The 20028-nt window shown below is 52.8% G+C and overlaps 1 protein-coding gene across 1 annotated transcript; it reads left to right on the top strand.

Moving 5' to 3' along the window:
• The first annotated feature begins 1127 nt into the window (after positions 1–1127).
• On the top strand, positions 1128–19985 carry MMP11 (matrix metallopeptidase 11). The gene is made up of 8 exons (XM_032127775.1): positions 1128–1419; positions 10113–10363; positions 11585–11728; positions 12749–12882; positions 15623–15870; positions 16160–16373; positions 17696–17953; positions 18877–19985. The coding sequence occupies exons 1-8, from the start codon at positions 1300–1302 to the stop codon at positions 19008–19010; spliced, it is 1503 nt and encodes a 500-aa protein (XP_031983666.1). The 5' UTR covers positions 1128–1299; the 3' UTR covers positions 19011–19985.
• The last annotated feature ends 43 nt before the right edge of the window (positions 19986–20028 follow it).

Raw genomic sequence — 20028 nt, 5'->3', positions numbered from 1 at the left:
TGCCTTACAGGCTGCTCCCATGCCTTTCCCCAGGGCTCCACTGCCATGGGCTGGAAAGCACTGAGCTCCCAGAGACACCAGCATTAAAAGAAAAGACACTAAAGAAAAGAGAGACAAAGGCAGGAAAGCTTTTTTTCACTGGGACCCAGCTGTCTGCCTCAGAGAAAGGCAAGAAAGTAGGGTCTGCTCTGCATTCCAGGGGCACAGCCAGAATAAGAGCAGAAGGGTAAATTCCCCACTGCAAAGTGTTTTTCCCTACTCCCCTACCCCCTCTTACAAATAAGGCCTCGGAGATATGCTGAACATGGTGCTCCGGTGCAGGGACATCTTGCTAACAGCCTGCAAGTTAAACACTGCAGCACCTTCCAAAGCCAGCCAAGACCAGGCTCTTTCTTCTCACATCTGCTTACCGTACCCAGTATTTACATCGTCAGTATGGTTCCCATAAAACTAAACAGGAACAACTGATCACAGTCAAATAAAGCAGTAATAGTGTCCGGGATGTCAGGAAGCCTTACCCACTCCCTGCACACCAGCCCAGGCAGCTGGAGATCAAAGTTTTCTTATTTGCAATACATTTCTTGAAACAATTTTCAGCTAAACTCAGTCTGCAGAGGGGATGCTGACACAATCCAGGGCTTCTCCCATAGAAACAGGAACCAAGAAGCCAGATCTGTGCATTGCTGCCTCCATCTCCAAGTGGCTGAACAGATGGAGAAAGCTTTGGCATCTCCAAAACAGGGAGTTGCTCGCTTCTTTCCCCTCCCTCAGCATCCCTCTCAGGGAAAGCCTTCTTGCAAAGGGTGAGTGAAGGGTTTGAGTGAAAAAGTGAGTGTGAAGCGGAGCCCTGCACAGGCAAAGCAGGAGTGCAGACACATTTAAACACGGATCTGAGCTACTCCCCATGGGGACTGAAGTGGTCTCCACGGGCACTGAGAGGGCTGGTTTTAGTTCTTGGTACCCTTAGGCAGGAGAGGTGAAAGATACCTTTAAAGGGACCCGTTTAAAGCTATCCCAAACCCGACAGGACCCGGTTGCGCGGAGGCCGAAGGCCGGTGCCGGGCAGGCGTGGGAGGGGGGTCCCGCCCCGCACCGCCCCCGGGGGGTGGCGGGGCGGAGCGGATGGGACGGGCGGGACCCCCCTCCCGCGATGCCGCCGGGCCGTGTCCCCCCGGCCCGTACAGCCGCGGCTCGGGGAGAACAAAAGGCAGGAGCGGGAGGAGGCGCGAGGAGGAGGGCAGGCGGCCACGGTGGGGGGATAAAAGGCTCAGCGAGGACCCCCCCCTCCTCCTCTGCCCCATGTCCGAGCCCGCTCCGCCGCCCGGCATGGCCCGCCCGCCGCTACCCGCCGCTGCCGCCTTGCTGGCCGCCGCTCTGCTGCACTGCGCCCCCGCCGCGCCCGCCCACCGACACAAGCCGGTGAGTCGGGACCACCCGGTGCCTCCCTCCGTGTCCCCCGCCGCTCTCCGGTGCTGTCCCGAGGGCAGTATCTCCCCGGCAGATCCTCCGCTGAACGGGATGAGCCGTCTTCCCCCCACCGCTCCATCCATCCCGGAGCCGCACTCGGGATGCCGGCACGGGCAGCGCTGCCGGGAGTCTCCGGCCGCGGGACGGCTGCCCCTGCCCGGCGGTGCCTCCCGCTCCGCGGGCTCCTCTTGGCTTGTTGGGGAGTTTCCACAGCCGTGTTCCCGAGGGAAAAACGGGGAGCGGGACAAGGAGAGTTTAGGAGAGGACACGGCATCCCCCGTGCTTTACAGGCAGCCGAGCACTCGCTGCTGCTCAAACACCTCAAACACCCCCTGCACGCTGTGCTGGCAGTTCCGAGAAGTGCTACGGGGAGACGAGACTAGAGGGATGAATCAAAGGCGCAGGCAGGAGAGAAGCAGCAGGGCTCTTTCTTCCTGCACATGCCTGCCCGATCCCAGCACCTGGGACGGAGCTGCGAGCAGCAGGGACTGCGGCTGCCAGAGAAGAGCAGCGGCGTGCGAGGGATTTGGGGGACGGGAGAAGACAGAGAGCTCCTTGTGCTGGGAATGTGTGCGTGCGTAATTGGGTTATTATAGACATGCGCTTCGCTGGTGTGCCATAAAATAATAACAGAGCAAATGCCCAGTAGCAGCCCAAGGGGATTAGTTCAGGTTCTGTCGATGGTTTTATTATCAGCTCTGTCATCTGAGAACTTTCTAACTTGGCTGCTAAATATGCTGTGGGCTGGGACTTGGCACAGAGCAGCCTTGGCCCCCAAAGTGCTTGCGTTATTCCGAATGAAATGTCACTGTGCTTGGCTCCACTCTGCCTCTGGGGAAGGTGAGGCCAAGCACTCGGTGGTGGCACTCTGCACTCCAGTAATGACACTGCTCTGCGGACTTCAGGCCCATCTGAGTGCAGCAAGTGGTGGGCTGGCAGGGCAGAGCTCCACCCGCATCAGGCTGGGGGCTGCTGGTTCCTGTGGAACATGGGCTGGGCTGGCAGGTGCCTCATGCTCTGCCGTGTGCAAGCTGTGAAGCTGCTGCTCCTGGAGGAACCTGCACAGCCTCTGGTCCTGGTCTTGCTGCCAGCAAGGACCTGTGTGGGATCCTGGGGGAAGGGAGAGACAGCTTGGGTTTCACACCATCTGAGTTTGAGCCCAGTCCAGCTGCCATGTCACTGTTCATCTCCTTTTGCCAGCACTCACAGCTGCTGACTGCAGAGGTTGCTGGGCCTCAGCTGACTTGGCCAGTACCCTTTGAAGTGAGGAGTACACCAAATTGCTGAAGAGCACAGAGTTAATGCAAGGGGCCAGGTCTGCTCAGACTCCTGGTCCATGTAATCCACTACCACACTCCAGAAGGAGATCACCCCAGTCAGCAGTCTGCCAGCTGGGAGATGATTTCTTCCTCATCCTAGGCTAATGCTCTGCACTGTGAGTGCTAATACTTTCCTCTTGGCTGGAGTAACTCCAGGTGATACTCCTACAGGTAGGTTTTGTTCAGGAATACCTCGTGCTTGTGTGTTTGACCAGCCATGCGGGGCTCAGGGTTTCAGATCAATGTGTTTGAGTCAGTCTTTGCAGAGATGGTGGCTGCATTGGTTTGGGTTGGAAATGGACAGACAATTTCCCATCCTTTCAAACAGCAGTTCTATCATCCCAAATAGCTGTTGGGTTCCTTTCTGGTGTCACGGCTTCTGAAGGTCATTCTGCTGCCTCTAAAGTGAAGCCAGTTTTACTTGGGGGTTGCTCTCACGTACGATGTAAGTTGCCAGCAGTGCACCGCATTCCTCTCCCGGCTGGCGAATACGTGAGTGCAGGACAGCTGAGGTGGGACTGCTGGGCTCACAGAGGCGCATGGCCTCAGCCATCCTCTGCCCTCTCTTACAGAGAGCTGTGCCACGCCATCACGTGTTCCCTTCTCTGACTACTCCGAGTCTGCTGCACAAAGGGATGTTTCCCTAATGTCTGACAGCAGCTAATTTCCTGTCTGGGCACCTTTTGCTGTCAGGTGATGAATGAGAAAGGAGCCAAGGGGCTGAGCCGGGAAAAGAGATTCACACTCCTATGAGACAGACCACAGGACATCCTCAAGCTGTGCTAGTACGTGGGGTGGGGAAGGACAGCCCCAGGTAGAGGAGTATGCTGCACCGTGGCTATTTATGCTCCAATAGCGAGTCACAACAGCAGCAACTGAGAGGCACACGAGGGAATCAAGGGCTAAGATTCATTTTAAAGCCAGGCTATAGGGCAAGTTGCAGAAGGACTTGTGTTCTTTGAGGCAAACCCTGTGGATCTCCTTCACTTTTATATTAATGCCTAAAGAAAGAAAGAGAAAACTGAGAGCAGAATAAAGGCTGTGTCTGGTGTCCACTGTAAAACTTGAGAACAAAAGATCTGCAGTCCTCAGGGCTGTGCACGCGCAGACACTGAATTCCTGCACTGCTTTCGGCTCCCCTGGGAAATCAAAGTCAGTCCATTTGCTCGGAAGGTCTCTCTCCGTGGACAAGTGGTGGGCACCCTCCTAGCTACCAACGTAATCCATCAGGGGTCCTGCAGCTCTCACCCTAAACACAGCAGGTTCCCCTCTGGAAGCAGGGCACTGCCTTCCCCGCAGCCCCTGCCTGCCTCACTCTGGGCTGTGGCAGCTCCCGCAGGAAGGGTTTGATTTACACTCTGGTTTGGCTATTTAAATCCTGCAGTTAGTGTTGGGGTAATTTTAGGCATGTTTATCTTCTGCTCTGGGAGAGACTCAAGACACATGTAAGTAATTCTCCAGTGGGTTTGTTGTGTTTGTGCTTCCACATGCAGCACACACGCACACCCTGCAGACCTGGGGGTGCTGCTGGCAAAGCAGATCGCGGAGGGAGAGGAGAGCAGGGAGGAGAGAAGCACTTTGGGGAGGATCCCCCTCTCCAGTTTATGTTGCACTTGCTTCCCCCACGCTTATCCAGCCCTGGCACCATAACCTGTGGGGCTCTGCAGAGGAACAGATGCACTGTGTAGGAGTCGTTCAAAAAGAATCTTCTGTGGAAAGTTGTCCTGCAGAGATGCTGGTCCTTTTTACTACTAAGTAACTTTTCCCTACTAATCCCAAATATACAGACAGGTAAATGAAGGGTTTGTGGGTACTCTTGCACCAGGGATGGCTCAGCCGGTAAAGTGAATGGAAGCACTGCTGAGTCTGCACATAGCTGCCCAGCAAAATGAAAAGCAGAGCTTCAGGGGTTCACTAAGGGCCACAGACATGTTTTTAGAGGTTCACAGAGATCCTGGTGTAGATAGATGAGCCCCAGCAAGGGCAGGCAAGTGACCAGACTTCCTCCTCTTAGTGGATTTGGGCAGGAGAGAGGTACTGATAGCTTATGGCTCCCCTTAGCTTGGATGTAACTGCACAATGAACAAAATGTCTCAACCCCCTTCCTCCCCTGCCAGGAGTTTGCCACATCCTAGAGCAGTTTCTTCATTTCGAGGGGATTTCTAGGTTATCAGATTAAGGGCTCTTGAAACCTTTTGCTATGTCAGCATTCTGGGGTTTGTTTGCTCTGTAAGTAGTCCTGTTTCTGGCGAACTGTTGCTTGGGTGACACCAGCAGTTTGGTTGTGGTGTTGTTGATGGAATAGTCTCACAAGCTGTCACGTAATTAAAATGTCTGGTAATAAAAATAGTCCCGCGGTGTTTGTTCATTTGCTTTCTCTTGTTACACCAAAGCCTGGTTCTTCTCATTCTGTCTGCGGCCATAAACATTTGCAGTCCATAATGTTTCATGTTCCATGTTGCTTAGGAAAAATAAACATTTTCCTTTTTTCATTGCCAACAACAACTACCACCAAGTAATCCGGAAACAAACTGTCAGGCCCCAGGAGGTAGTGCTGGATGGTGCCATGGAGTATGGGAAGTGAGTGGAGGGGAACATCCTATAGTGTATGCATGGCCAGGCACTGCAGCAGCTCCCATTTGGCCTCAGCCCTTGTGTTCTCCCTGGCTCTGTCTGCAGTGGCACCAGGCTGTAGCCCAGCATGAACAAGTCAGTCCTGTAGCAGAAGTACTGTGTGTAAGCAAAGAATTCATAGAAGGGTTGGGAGACTCTGCCTTGTTCTGTGGAAGGCAAGATCAATAAATCTAGTGGCTTTGCCTAGGCATTGTTTCCACTGACAGTGCCTTGCCTAGGAGCACATTAAGCTCAGGGTTAGACCAGACCACAGTCATGTTTCTGCCATGAAATTTCAGCTGCAGCATTAGCACCTTCTGAGCCCAGTCTGCTCCTGGAACACAACCTGACTAGAATGAAGTTGGTTCCAGTTTTACCATTAGCCGTCAGCTGTAGCTGCATTTTCAAATCCAACCCCTGCAAATCCACACTGCTGTACATCTGGACAAAAAGCCATCTGTGCATCAGGAGAACAATGCTGATCTCAGGCAGGAATATTGCTGTTAAGGGGGTGCACAGCCCATGGGGGACATAGCCACCCCCCAGTGGACAAAAATGTGGTGAGAGAACTGTCTTACATGAGAACTGCAAGAAAAAGCATTTCTGCTGTCCTTCCCCACTGAAATAAGGGCAAGAGTGCTCTGAGGTGCAGGCTCGTAGGTAGGAGGAGGATAATGCTACTAGCCAGAGAGGCAGCAAACACCAGGGCCTTGACAAACACTCTGAGTAAAAGGAGAAAGCAGAAACAGAAGCAATGGAAAAGCAGCAGCAGAAGGGACAGGGAAGTGGAGACAAAGTCCATGAGCTCATTCCCCAGCATAAGAGGAAACAGCCCCAGTGACAGGGGAAGCATACAAGACTGATGGGATTCACGTTGTAACTTGTCCAGTCACTCCTGTCTGACAGGGAGAGGGGTCTCCTTTCATGTCCATGCCACAGACGCAGCCAGGAGCCCAGGTAATTAGGTACACAAGCGAGGACACAAGTTTAAGTTCAGGGCAGGCAGAGGAGGATTGACCCAGGCAGAGGAGAGCCGTGGGTTTGTCAGTACCAGGCACCAGCCTCACTCTTGTGCTTATTTAGGCACGGTGTGGCTGATACTCCACTGTAGCTGTGCTGCTCCGGCTGCTGCTCCGCCTGGGAGCTCTGGAGGGTGAGTGCTGCCCAACACAATGAGGTTAAAGATGCTCCTGGCTCCTTGGGATGGCTGGAACACTTCCTGGGAAGCTTGGCTCGTGTTCATCTGGCCCCAGCAGACCCAGAAGTGATGGCTGTTGTATCACAGCACTTGAAGTCTGATAAAGCTGTGAGGAACTGAGTGGGCAGCCTGTACCTCCGCTGTGGTTTCTGCTGTCCCATGGGATCTGTCCATTCCCTCCTGTTCCCCCTCAGCCTTTCAGTCACAAGGCTGCAGGAAGAGGCACTTTCTTTGTGAGAAGCTGTGACCAGCCTGCAGCACAGCCTGCAGCACAGCCCTCTTTGCATACAGCTTTGCTCTTCTGCTATCCTCACTGCCCTTAACCCTTGGTTTCAGGCCTGGAATCCTCTCTGTTCTTGTGCTATGTTCACATTTTACCAATCAGTCTCTATTGCAAAGCCCTGGCCTCTTCCTTGACTACACACCAGCTGTTCCCATGCCCAGCAGCCACCCCAGCTGTGGGTTATACAGGGAAGGGCAGTGCAAGTGGCTGCACATGCTCAGCCAGAGGCTCAGCTCTGTTTTGCACTCTGCCGGGACAAACCCTGTCCTGGGCTGCAGGGGTTTTCCTTTGCTTTTGTGTTCAGTAATCCCTTCACCTCTGTTGGTGGGATGGGACAAGTAGGGATGCCCTGAGAGGGACCCAGCAGCTGGTGCCCTCCTCCGCTCTCCTCCCAAGTCTGTAGTAGCTTCAGCAGCAGCACAGTCCTAAATGAACCCCAAGCAATACAGTCGGGGCATGGTACCACTGCTCAGAAAACAAAGCAGGATCTCCCCAGGAGAGGGTGGGCTCAGCACCGGGTTGGAAGGATGCAACCTTAAGTGAGCAGACACGATATCTAATCCTTGGGAAGTCCCTGCAACAAGGCGTGTCCAGCTAAGGAGACCAAGATCTCCAGCCTGAGTGTCTCCTGAGCATTGTTTGGCAAGTGGTTTCTGCCTGTCACATTTCCCCTTGCTGGCTGCGCCTGCAGTGGCATTTTCCAGCCCTTTCCTGCCATGGTCCTAATGTCGGTGCAGTGACGACAGGGAGAGAGTTACTGTTTGTCCAGGGGCACACACAGGACAACAGGGCAGGTCTTGCCTCCTGCCTCCACCCAGAGCCATTCACAGGACCATGCTGTGCCCCTTTCCGGGACCGAGTTTCTGCAAAGGGCAGGAGGAGCAGGGAGGGTCCTGGTAAGGCAAAGTGGAGTTCGGAAATCTGGGATTCATAACAGTGGCCTTGAGCTAACCAAAGAGGGGAGAGAAAAGCTGCCTCTGGTCTGCCTCTGAACATGGGATTCCTCAGGGCAAGAAGGAAACAGGCAGCTTCTCTTCTTTCTGCTCCTGGTCAGAGGAGAGTGATAATCTCCAGTTTAAGCCAGTGGTCCCAGCCTGTAAGGCAACTGACCTTCCCAAGAGAGGGGTGTGCATGGCATCGTCGAGACAAGAAAACAGGAGTAAGGCATCTGAGTCTGCCTCAGCCCACTCACCTACCTGAGCCATTCTCAAGGGTTTCCCAGTGCTCCTAGTTCCTGCACTTCCTGGCCTTGGAAACCCAGACGCATTCATCACCCCAAGTCCTCAGCTGTCAGGACCTGCCTCTGGTGGCAGTGGGTGCTCCTGAGTGCACCCAGGAGCAAGGGGCCGAGTGGCCCTCCAGGCTGTGCTTTGGTGACCCAGCTGCCATTATGCGCTTCGGTGTCATTGGGGCTGAGAGCAAGACGTTGGCCAGAACATGAATTTTGTCAGCTTCTCCTGCCAGCTGTCCTTTGCAGGCAGTAGCTGCCAGTCCAGGCAGGGTGCCAGGTGGCTCTCAGAGAGTTTCTCTCAGAGAGACAGGTACCTCCAACCTGGCAGGGCTCCAGTGTTCAGCAGGAGCAGCCCAGTGCAGACTCATCTGGGCAGGCCAGCCCGTACTCCCTCCTCCCACCAAAGCACTTGAATGGATGCTCAGTGCCATGGCTGGTGGCTTGGATAGGCTTTGCTGTTCAGGACGTGAAAAGGCTTTCTCTCTTTGCATGTGTTGTTGCTGCAGTTCCTGTGGTGTGTGAAAGTGCACTGGGACACCAGGATTGTATTGATGGTTCTAAGGCGAAGGCTGGCAGGTGCCAAGCCACCAAGGGTGTCTGTCTGTCTGGGGAGGACAAGCCAGCAGGCTAGTGGTGACAGACACATGAAAAGCTTAAAGTGATGTGTGGACACCTAAATTGCACCTTGTGTGACCTCCCTGGCTCCCCCGTCCATCTGTGCATCGCTCAGAGGCACAGGACCACTGCAGAGCCGGGAGCTCAGTAGCGGAATTAATGCCAAAGTCTTCACACTTCATTCCAGCCCGCATGAATGGGCTCATTGTAGGGAACAGAGTGGTGGCAGCACGCGGATTACACGGCATCATGGCAGCTCTGGCATCATGCCATCCTGACCTTTGTGTCCCTGGCAGGGCAGCCAGGAAATCTGGCCTGGAAGAAGGCAGCTCTCTGTGGGGGAAGAAAGAGCATGCCTAAAGCCCAAGTCTTCCCTCTGGAGCCCTGTGGGACAGAGCCTGCCTGCCCAAGTAGAGATGCACCTCTGCTGCATCTGAGCTCTTCCTGCTGCTCAAACAACTTTAAATTTACTGCACAAAATCAGGCAAAATAATTCTGTGTTTGGCCCTCTGCAGCCCAGTGACATGGATCAAGCACCTCTCACCCCACATGCCTCACAGCAGGTTGGAGATGACACCTGGGTCATTGTTTCATGGTGGCAATATAGTCCTGCTGTGACATGGGAAACCAGTGGAAGTCAGCTAATTAGCATTAATTAATGTTGTCAAGAGAAACCTTGCTTTTCCAACTAAGTGTGGAAGAGCCCAGGAGATCTTATCCCAAGCAGAATCACAGGTACAGTGAGGCAAGGGCATATGGTCCAGTCCTCAGGCAGTGATAGGGGCTGCAGGGACAGTCATTGCTGCTCTCTGCCCCATGGGCTGGGCTGTCACTCCCAGATCCCTGTGTCCTGCTCTGCCGGGTCCACTGGCCATGCTGAGAGCCTGCCCACAATGCCAGAACAGCAAGAGGACACCACAGAAGTGGCAACAGGGAGCACAACTGTGTGCTGGGGACTAAAGACTTCCTCCCATTAATATCACCTGTGTCCGGGGCCAGGAGGGAATAAAGGATGTAGGGCAAAGGGGGAGAATTTATTCCCAAGTGATTTGGTTTATACTTGAAGGGTCTGGTTCTCATCCACAGCTTTCAAAAGTATTTCCTGCCGGCCAGCTGCCAAGGAAATGTGGACCAAAATAGCCCAGTGCTTAGTGGGTGCCATGGCACGACACAGTGCCTCCCAGGTGCAACCCAGCCTCAAGAGCAGCAGAGCCCAGGGAACACGGCATGTTTGTGGGGTGCAGTTTGTGCCCTAGCAGTGGGGAAATAGCCCTGGGCAGAGGTGGAACTCACCACTGCAGGACTGCTGTGGGCAGTTGTCCACCACTCTGCAACAGGAAGAGTCTGCACGGACACTGAAGTCATGGTTTTGCTTTTGCCTTTTAGGACATGTCTCAAAAGCATCACACCTGGAAGGAGCAGGCTCCTTGGCTGTCTGCCTTGGTGAACGCTGTGGGCACGGGTGTGCCTGCCAAGGGCTTCCCCGTGGGTGCAGCTGGGCAGGCAGCTGGCTGGAACCCCCCCCGCTGCGGCGTGCCGGACCTGCCGGTGTTGACGGACGGCCAGAACGGGCGGAACCGGCAGAAGCGGTTCGTCCTCTCCGGCGGGCGCTGGGACAAGACCGATCTCACCTACAAGTAAGGGAGGCCTGAAATGGCAGTCAGGCTGGTCGGCTTCTCCCTCCCCAGCTGCTCAGTCTGATGTTCCCTGGAGTGCGGCACGCTGTGATGTGACCATGAGAGCTGGAGGGCAGGCAGGGGCCAGGGGAGCCACATGCTGAACCACAGCAGGCTTGCCCCAACACCTCCACATCCCCTCACGCACATCCCTTCAAACACACGCTCCATAAACACAGCTGCCCACCCACCCCTGCCCAAGCACATTGAGCACAGCAACTGCATCAGCCCTCAGTCAGTCCCGCACCAACACCCCTGGGCACACGCGGTCACTTCCCTCACGTGTGCTGAGCTGAGCCTCCAACACCAGCGCTCTCCTGCTGTGCCTTTGCCCCCACAGCCACCCCGTAGGAGGCTCACTTCACAGTTTATTTTAAAAAGATCTTTTTATTCAGCTGTTATTGATGGTCCCATAAACACGACTTTGGTGTAAAGGTTTGCCCAAATCACCCCACACATTCTCAATTGTGAATCTACTCAATGGGCTGGCAGGAGGGTTGTGCTGCCTCCCCAGCTGCCCTCAGTGGTATGAGTGGAGAAGTGAGCACAGTCATATGGACCTTGACAGCATGTAAATCATCTTTTGCTTAATCCAATACAGGAGACAGTTCCTCACACCATTAGGAGGCTGTAGATAACAGAAAGGCTTCTTCTTTTTTTTCTTTTTGGTCAATAGTGTTAAAGAAAGAAACACAGCAGAGATTTACACACAGCAATACTGTTAATGGAAGGAAAAGAAACTTCCCTCTATGACAAGTCTGCTCTTGTTATTGGAGGAAGTGGGAGCAACTACTAAGTGAATCCAAGTTTCCAGGGGCAAAAAAGGCAGAGATTGAGGAGGAGAAATCACATCACACCACTCCCAGGAATCTTTCTGGTGGTGACCTTACAGGGGACAGACCTGGGGAGTGCAGTGGCATTTCAGAACAACACAGAATCTGCAAACTCTCCAGGGAACTCACCACTGGCACACCAGCCAGAGGGTTTCAACACTGATGGGATTTATCTGCTGTACATGTTGCTTGGTAGAGGATGCTGGAGCAGTGCATGTATGGATTGGAGATGTTCTGGTGGTGAGAGTGGTGGCCCTAGTGATGTTGATTGTAGAACTGGTGTCTCTGTGACAGCAGTCCATGGGACAGCAGCTGATGCTCTCCTCATCCAGTGTCTGTTGCCTTCCAGAATTATCAGGTTCCCATGGCAACTTGTAAAAGCTAAAGTGAGAAGGACCATTGAAGAAGCTTTGAAAGTCTGGAGTGATGTGACCCCGCTGACCTTCACCGAGGTGCAGGAGGGACGGGCTGACATCGTCATTGATTTCACAAGGTGAGCCTGGTGGGCAGCAGCACCCTCCTCCCAGCCAGAGGAGCAGTGCTGTAACCAGAGCAGAGACCTGCCAGCACACAATTAGGCACTTAAATGGAGGCTCATATTTCTGCTTTCAGACACTGGGATCTTTTCAGTTTCATCAGTTGTGGGCTGCTTGGTGTAAGTGCAGCTGTTCCACACTGGCTGTGCACAGCACTGTTACTGATCATTCATTAATTTTCCTGGTACATTTACGTTTCTCTGTCCACAGGCTGTTTTCTTAAGCGTTTGTTTTGACTTTCCATCTTCAGGTCCTCCATCCTGTCCCTTGACTGAACGATGTAACTGTCTGCCCAAAGACAAATATAGTTTCTTGGTTAAGTGAATCTTGGCTCCTGGCCTGAAATTCCCTTTTGGCAAAATACGCACTGGGGCAAAGACTTCCTTGAGCTGCATGTTTGCACAGAGCTAATGAAGGCAGTGGAGACTGTCCAAGCAGTGATGCGATTTGCATGCTGTGTATGTGCCTGCGTCTCCCTGGGCTCTCAAGTGGCCACATCTCTCATGGGTTTCCTTCATTACTCATCAGCAGCTTGGCTTGAGCAAGGACCTGAGAGTTTGGCTGGATTTGCTGCCAACTGCCTCTCTGCAGCCCATCACCACTCAGTAATATCAATCTAATCTTGGCTTAAGCAGTAACCTCCTTAATTCTTTAGGCTCCATAGTCAGCTCTGGGCTGGAAGCTGAAGAGGAGGAGGGGAGAAACATCCCTGAGAAAACATACAAACTCTCTAGGTCTTGGTGTGACTGAGCTCTGCTTCCTCAGTGCTTGGTGTGATCAAGCTGCTTTCTCAGGGCTCTGATGCAGAGCTTACTTTGTGGCAATTGGAATAGCTCTGAGCAGTTGATCTTGACTGGTAGGATGAACTTAGGATGGGAATGAGAGCTGCTGTCCCCTCTCAGTGGCTCCTACCATTGGCCATATGATGCTGGAGTTCCATGGCCCTTTGTCTGAGGTGCAACGTGTCTTCTCTCCAGGTACTGGCATGGAGACAACTTGCCTTTTGATGGGCCCGGAGGGATCCTGGCACATGCATTCTTCCCCAAAACACACCGGGAAGGAGATGTTCATTTTGACTACGACGAGACCTGGACAATTGGCAACAACCTGGGTACGGTACTCTTTCAAGGGGAGCTGCGGATGCTCCAGGGTGCTTGTGAATGAGATTGGAAATGATTCCCCTATGGTGTGAACAGGGACCCTGTAAAACTGAGAGGCAACAACTGTTTTTGTGGTGAGCATTGTTATCTCCTACCACTTAGAAACCTACTGTTAGTATTCAGGTCTTTTCATCTTTCAGCCACAGCGGAGCCTGTACCCAGCAGCAGGACCCCGGCTTCCCCATGGACTCCTCCTGTGTGGGGGGAGCAAGAGAGACGGCTCCTCTGCCCAGCCATGTGCCCTGCCACTTGGGAGTTGCACCCCACATTGGCAGGAGTCATTAGAAATGAAGCAAGGAAAGGATGAAGGAAAACCAAGGCTCAAGTTCCGTGTGACACAGTTGTCTTCCAAAGAATAGTCTCAGTCCCAGTCCCTGCACGCATTGTTCACCATCTGCCCTCAAACAAGTCCATAAAGGGAAACCACCCAAGCTCCAGCTCTGTTCCCGTGGCCTGGGAATGCTCAGACCATAAACAATGCCACATCCAGTCAAGATTCTTTTTTAAATTTTTGCTAATAATAGATCTAAGCTGGTAGCTCTTTGCTTGGGCACTCAGGGTCTGGTGTCACAGTATCTCATGAGATATTGCAGTACCGCCTGGGACCATCTGGATCAGTGCCCAGACCATCAGTTTCTGGAAGACTCACCAAAATTAACCCAGGTCAGCTCCTCCTCCTTCTTCCCAGTTTATCTACAGGGACAAAGAAATAATCACAAAGCCCAAGTTAACCTTGGGCCTCTCTGGGGTTTCCCAAAAATGTTGGCCATGTCAGTGGGCTCCCCCAAAGCCCATGTCAGTGTCAGCTGTAGGCCAGTTTGACTGTGTGGGGCACAGCACTGCTGTGTCTCCAACCCTGCTCATGCTGACCCAAAACAAGAATCACAGAGCACAGGACACTTTTACACAAGTGTTTCTGCTCCTGGGGGAGGGGTGGGCTCTGTCGGTTTTCAGCCTCTGTTGGGGTTGCCTGTGTTGTTGAAGAATTTCCTATATTCTCCCATAAAACAGTGTTGGGGGCAAACCAGGAACTGAAAATGGACACCAGTTCCCATCAGAATCCAGCTCTGTTCCATGGTGTTCTCCCCCCCACATATCATCTATAAATAACTGTTGTAAAAGCTCTTTGGAGCTAATTGCCATTTAATATGCTGAAAAGAGCTTTACGATATAAACATGGATAAATCCTTGACTCAGCTCTCAGTGAGACAGGGAAATCCTTAGCCTCATTTTACAGATGGGAGAGCACAAGTGTGAGGAGGGCTAAGGCGTGTCCTGGGGTCAATCCAGAGCCGTGCAGGAAGCAAGACCCCACGTGGAGGACCATCCATGAGGGACACAGGGATGCTGCCCAGCACAGCTCCTTCAGCCGTGCTGTTGTGCACCTCCTCTGGAGAATCTGACAGCACAGCTGATCTGCCAACACTGGAAAGCATCAAGTGAGGAGCCTGCCAAGCCAAACAGAAGTGTCTGAAAGTTTGTAATAAATCACTGGCATAGAAATCCCACTCTCCCAGCTGACCTAGATGTGTTGATTTAATCAGGTCAGTGCTGTGCAAATTCATCACTTCCATGTAAAGCTGGCCAGTGGAGGAAAGCCACGGCTCACCTTCCCCTCCACCCTTTCCAGGCGTTCTTCCCCACTGTATTCCCCCTGTCCCATCCAGTCCTGGTGCTGAGAAGTAACCTGCTCCCCTGGAGCCAGCACGGAAATCCTGCTTGAAGCATCAAGGCTGGCTGACTCACATCCCTGCTGTTCTCATCACTTGGGCTGCAGCTTGGAGGATTTCTGGCTGAAGGCAAGTGAATGAATATGCTGGGACTTGTCAACAAACAGCCTCAACTCATAGTGAAATTCATCACCTTTAAAAAAAGGGCCCATTGGAAGCTAAACAAAATCTGCCAAATAATACAAGTTTGTGTACTGAAATCCCCTTTTCCCCTTCTCCTTTTGTAGATGTTCCAAGGTCATGTATTCCTAAAACATGATCTCCCATAAATCTGTTTAAGTCTGGTGAAGAAGTCTCAGGCCTCGACATTGGATCATTTTTTATGGATTTGTTTCTAAATGACACCTTCTTGACACAGTCCCCAGACAAGCAATAAATGAGCTCCCTCTGCTGTCTGTGTGACAACGGCCTTTGGCAAGTGTTAATCCCAGAGTTCCCTCACCCACACCAGTATCTTCCACAGTGGATGTGATCTAACTGGGACATGCTAAACTTCAGCTCTAGCCAACAACTGCTGCAAGGCTGGATGGACAAACACCAACCTTACCACCCCACCACCTACACCTTTGGTCTAGACTTCCTTCTCTGTGCAAATTTCTCCTTTCCAAAAGTGCATGGAAAACCCTTTTCTTCCTGGTAGCCGATGGGGTGGCAGGAGCCTCTGACAACAGAATTGCAAATTATCAACATGCCCAGGTTAATACCTAGGTATATGAATTGACTCATGGTGCTTCTGAACCAGTGAATCCCTTTATTATGCCCTTTGACCCCTTAAATATCCCCACAAACATATTTTGGAGCTACACGGGAAAAAACTGGGAACAACCTAGTGGAGATAGATTTCTTTCCTCTTTTTGGACCCCTACAATATATGTCAGCGTCTGGTAACTGGTAGGAACAGGCCCAGGAGGCAAAAGCATGTGAGCAGACAAAAAGTATCTTCCATCTTCACCCATTGTAGGCACTGACCTTCTGCAAGTGGCTGCTCATGAGTTTGGCCACGTCCTGGGCCTGCAGCACACGGCTGTCTCCAAGTCACTGATGTCTCCTTTCTACATCTTCCGCTACCCCCTAAGCCTGAGTGAGGATGACAAGCAAGGTATCCAGTACCTCTATGGGAAACCCTCACCAGATCCTGACCCAACCCCAACGCAGCCAGCAGAGCTGCCCCAGCCAGACCTCGAAACAAATGAGATCACCAATGTGGAGGTGAGTGAATGGCTTGTCTGTGCCCTCCCGTGACACCCTGGTTGGGGCTGCCCTCACCAGGAGGCTGCCAGCAGGCTGGGTTGGTGTCTGCCTCTTCCACTAACACTGCTGAGCCCAGGCCTGGACCCCGTGGCTGGCACTGGGATGTGCAGGGAGGGGATCTCTGGGCAGCACACGCCCAACCCAAACTGGGCAGTTGCCTGGACACAGGGCCTTCCCCTTGGCCGAACCCAGCCTGGGTGAGGCCTGCTGCTGGGATCCAAGCCCCTGACCCGCTGTGCTTTGGCAGGCTGTGCAGCCTGATGCCTGCGACGCAACTTTCGATGCGGCATCCACCATCCGAGGGGAGCTGTTCTTCTTCAAGTCCCGCTATGTGTGGCGGCTCCGAGCCGGAAAGCTGCAGGATGGCTACCCAGCTCTGGCCTCTCGCCACTGGCAGGGGATCCCCAGCTCTGTCGATGCCACCTTTGAGGACCCTCTGGGCAATATCTGGTTTTTCCAAGGTAAGAGCTAGACCACAATCAGATGACTCAAAAGTGCATCTCGATTACTTAGCAGTAGTTGGGACCCAGCAGGTCCCTGGAAGAATAAATCTCCTGGAAATCCTCAACAATCCAGTAATCCTTGTTATTTGTTTCCTTACCTATTTAAACTTTTTACCAGGTTTTGAGGAGGAAAGAGAGAACAAGGGGTCATTTGTGTTTTAAACACAGACCATTCTCCTTCCCTGGAACACAAACATTTGTAATGAGCCTCTGCCCTGGCAATGCTGCTGGCAGAGGTGAAAGAAAGAACCATTTGCTCCATCTCCCCAGCTGTCATGGGAAGCACTGTGCTAGAAGTGAGCCCCAGCATCTTCCCTGGTTGTGAAACACCTGTGCCTGTGTCCCCTGTTCAGGGAATGTACAGCATTTTCTCTGCTCCTCAGAGACCTGGATGTGGAACTTCCCTAGTACCCCGTGACTTTATGAGCCTACACGGAGCCTGGGTGCAGAGCCAAGCAACCTCCAGCAACCACAGAGATTAAAAATGAAACTGCCTCCTGACCATCTCTGGAGTTCAAGGCCAGCAACAAACCACATTTCAGCTCCACTGTTTTCTTTAATGCTCTTTCCAAGTGTAACTCTAAAAGGAGGGATGCAGAATGACACGGGAACTCATTGTGGCTGTGCACACCCCATCTGCACTCCATGAGACCAAGTACCAAAATCCCACCACATGGCTCTGCAGGCAGAGTTCCTGCATAAACACATTACTTAGCACCTGACCTGCACACAAGGACTTACAGTGCTAAAATTGGCAGGCTCCTACGGTGAGTTAAAATGAGATAAGGGGAAAGTATTACATGCCATAGGCTAATTACAGAGATTTCCCTTTTAATCTAATCTGGAACTATGCTTCCAGTCTCTATATCAACTTGGCAAATTCTTCCTGGTTTCTGCAGCTCAATCCTTTCCAGCCACATGCCCTCTTTGTGCCTGTGCATGCCCACATGTTTTCCAAGTGCTGAGGTTGCAGGGTAGAGGCTGGTCCCTCCAGGCAAGTCTTTTATAACTTCCACAAATAGAGAAAAATGATGCTGAAATGGACCTTTCTGTCCCCCACCAACACTCACCAGGCTGGACTGAGGAGGGATGCCAACGCAGAATTTTGGACACATAAGTGGCAGTGTCCATTACACTGGTGGTGTTTTTGCCTCTCAGGCACAGCTTCCCGTGGGAGCTCTGCCAAGGCACCAGCTCCAGTTGCACAGCTCACTGCCAAATTATCAAACACCAAGGAGTTTCTGACCCCTTGTCTTCCTTTTTTTCTATTTCCTCAATAGATTCTCAATACTGGATTTATGATGGCGAGAGACGGGTATCTGGTCCCACCCCGATTGTGGAGCTGGGCCTCCCTGCATCCCCTGTGCAGGCAGCTCTGGTGTGGGGGGCTGAGAAGAACAAGATCTACATCTTCAGTGGAGGCAACTACTGGCGCTTCAACCCTCACAGGCGCCAGGTGGACAACATCTACCCCCGGGCTATGGCTGACTGGCGCGGTGTCCCACAGGAGATTGACGCCGCTTTTCAGGATGAGTTTGGTCAGTGCAGCAGGATCATGACCTGCTCTGGAGTGGGTGCTCTGGCTGACACCACTGCCCAGCTGGAAGAGCTGGGAAGACTTAGACATGTGGTAGTAGTGGACACTTCCCAGCTGTAACACATCCCATACAGTGTAGAGGGGCAGTTCCCTCCAGTGGGTAGGGAATTGAGGCTTTGCCCACGAAAGTAAGAAGTTTCATTCTCATTAACTGCAGCAACTGATATGTAAGTGTATGATAGACAGAAGTAAAATATCTGACCAAGGAATGGTCACAGAGTCCTACTCACCTCTTACTGCTCCTGCCAAAGGAAGCGATGAGACGGCAACAGAAACACTGCCCACACTTCAGCCTAGGCAGCTGAACAATGAACAGGCTGCTTTGGTATTGACCAGTCCTCCCCAGTGTGCCCCACGCTGAAGACAGTACGACAGTGCCACAGAAACACTGGGGACAGCCAGGGTGCTTGGGATGACAGGTGTGGTGAGTGTCTCTTTCCTCTCTAAGGATGAAGTGAATCAACTCCCCACTGCTTCCAGAACCTAAATTCCAGGGCAGCTTGCCCACAGTAACAGATGCTCTGCAGCAGGTCTTCACAAGTTCCCTGTTCCTGTCCTAGACATCCTCTGCCCTCACAGGGCTGGGTCACTACAAGCATACAGCATATTTAAACCCACCAGGAAAATAAAATAAAACACATCCTGTTTACTGTCCAAAAAGTAAAACTAGACTTTTTATCAAAACTAAAATGGTATGAAAGAAAAGTGAATGCCACAAGCCTGGGTTCAAGTAAAATCTCCTGCCTCTTCCAGCTCTATTCCAGTACTGCATGTGTTGCAGAGTGACAGCTGAACAAAATGCTGGGAAAGAGCTCTGAGCCACACAAACACTGTCTCTTCTAACCCTTCCTCTCTCACCCACAGGTTTTGCCTATTTCCTGAGAGGCCGAGATTACTGGAAGTTTGATCCGGTCCAGGTGAAAGTGCTGGAGGGCTATCCACGCCATATCAGCCAGGACTTCTTCAGCTGTACACCCTCCTCCAACTCCTTCAGATGAGGGGGATGCTTGTGTCCTCCACGCTCCCCTTTCATCACCCTTACCTCCAGCAGCCACACAGAGGGTTCTCTCTGCCATTCCTGGCTTCCTTCCAGGCTCAGCATCTGACACAACAGGTGTCTGTCACAAGTGACAAAGTTTGCTCCTCTCCAGTTCCAGCAGCCCCAGCTTCAGTTGCTATCAATGTAAAAGCAGCTGCCATGTTCTTTGCAGGCAAGGGCGGCCACACTCTTCTAGCAATAGCATCTCAGAAGCCATCAGGCCAGCCTGGAATGGGATCATGCTCTCATAATTAATCTGAACCCCATCCTGTAGAACTGATCCAATGGCATTTCCTATGTTTACATAACTCACTACGGCAGCCCTTTGCTGCTCCAGGCGCTGGCCAAGGAGGAAGGATCCCCCCAGCCCGGGGTTTTGAAGGACACCGACCCTACCTGCAGAGGAGGAGGAGGACTGGACGGGGGGCTGCTGCCAGAGTCACTTCGCTGGGGCAGCCGTGGTGACTGCCAGGGCCCTGCCGCAGCCCTACTCCCGGCTTAATGTTGTATCACTAGTGTGCGTTAGGATTTTGTACCGATTTGTATATAGACAAGGGGCCCCCTCCATTCCTCCCTCCACGGTGCTGGGTGCCAGTGCTGGACACTGCCCCGCGCTCATCCCGGCGAGGTTCCCATCCCGGGATGCACAGATGCACTGATCGCTCTCGTATCGCCGTTCCCGGCCCGGGCTGGCACCGCACGCCCCTTGTGTCTGCTCAGCCTTACGCCAAACACCACCGGGCTGGGAACAGTCTCTTCCCTTTTCACCTTCCAGCCCAACCCGGGTGCGCGGCTGAAGAAACGGCGGCGGCGAGCGGGGATGATGCCGCTCGCCACGAGCGGAGCCGCAGCCGCCGGCTCAGCACACACCGCGCGGAGCTCTGTATGTATTTATGTACCGCCCCGCGACAATAAAATCCGCCTCTTTTCTACACGCTGCCGTCCCAGCTACCCCTCCTTCCCGCCCCGCCCCGGGC

This window comes from Corvus moneduloides, chromosome 18 (assembly GCF_009650955.1).
Source record: "Corvus moneduloides isolate bCorMon1 chromosome 18, bCorMon1.pri, whole genome shotgun sequence".
NCBI lineage: Eukaryota > Metazoa > Chordata > Aves > Passeriformes > Corvidae > Corvus > Corvus moneduloides.
Note: the sequence above shows the minus strand (reverse complement) of the source record. Positions and strands in the feature narration are given on the sequence as shown.

Coding starts and splice junctions, on each gene's coding strand:
- MMP11 (XM_032127775.1), top strand. CDS start 1,300: ATGTCCGAGCCCGCTCCGCCGCCCGGCATGGCCCGCCCGCCGCTACCC. Junction 15,871..16,159: donor ATGAGATCACCAATGTGGAG/GTGAGTGAATGG, acceptor GTGCTTTGGCAG/GCTGTGCAGCCTGATGCCTG. Junction 17,954..18,876: donor CGCTTTTCAGGATGAGTTTG/GTCAGTGCAGCA, acceptor TCTCACCCACAG/GTTTTGCCTATTTCCTGAGA.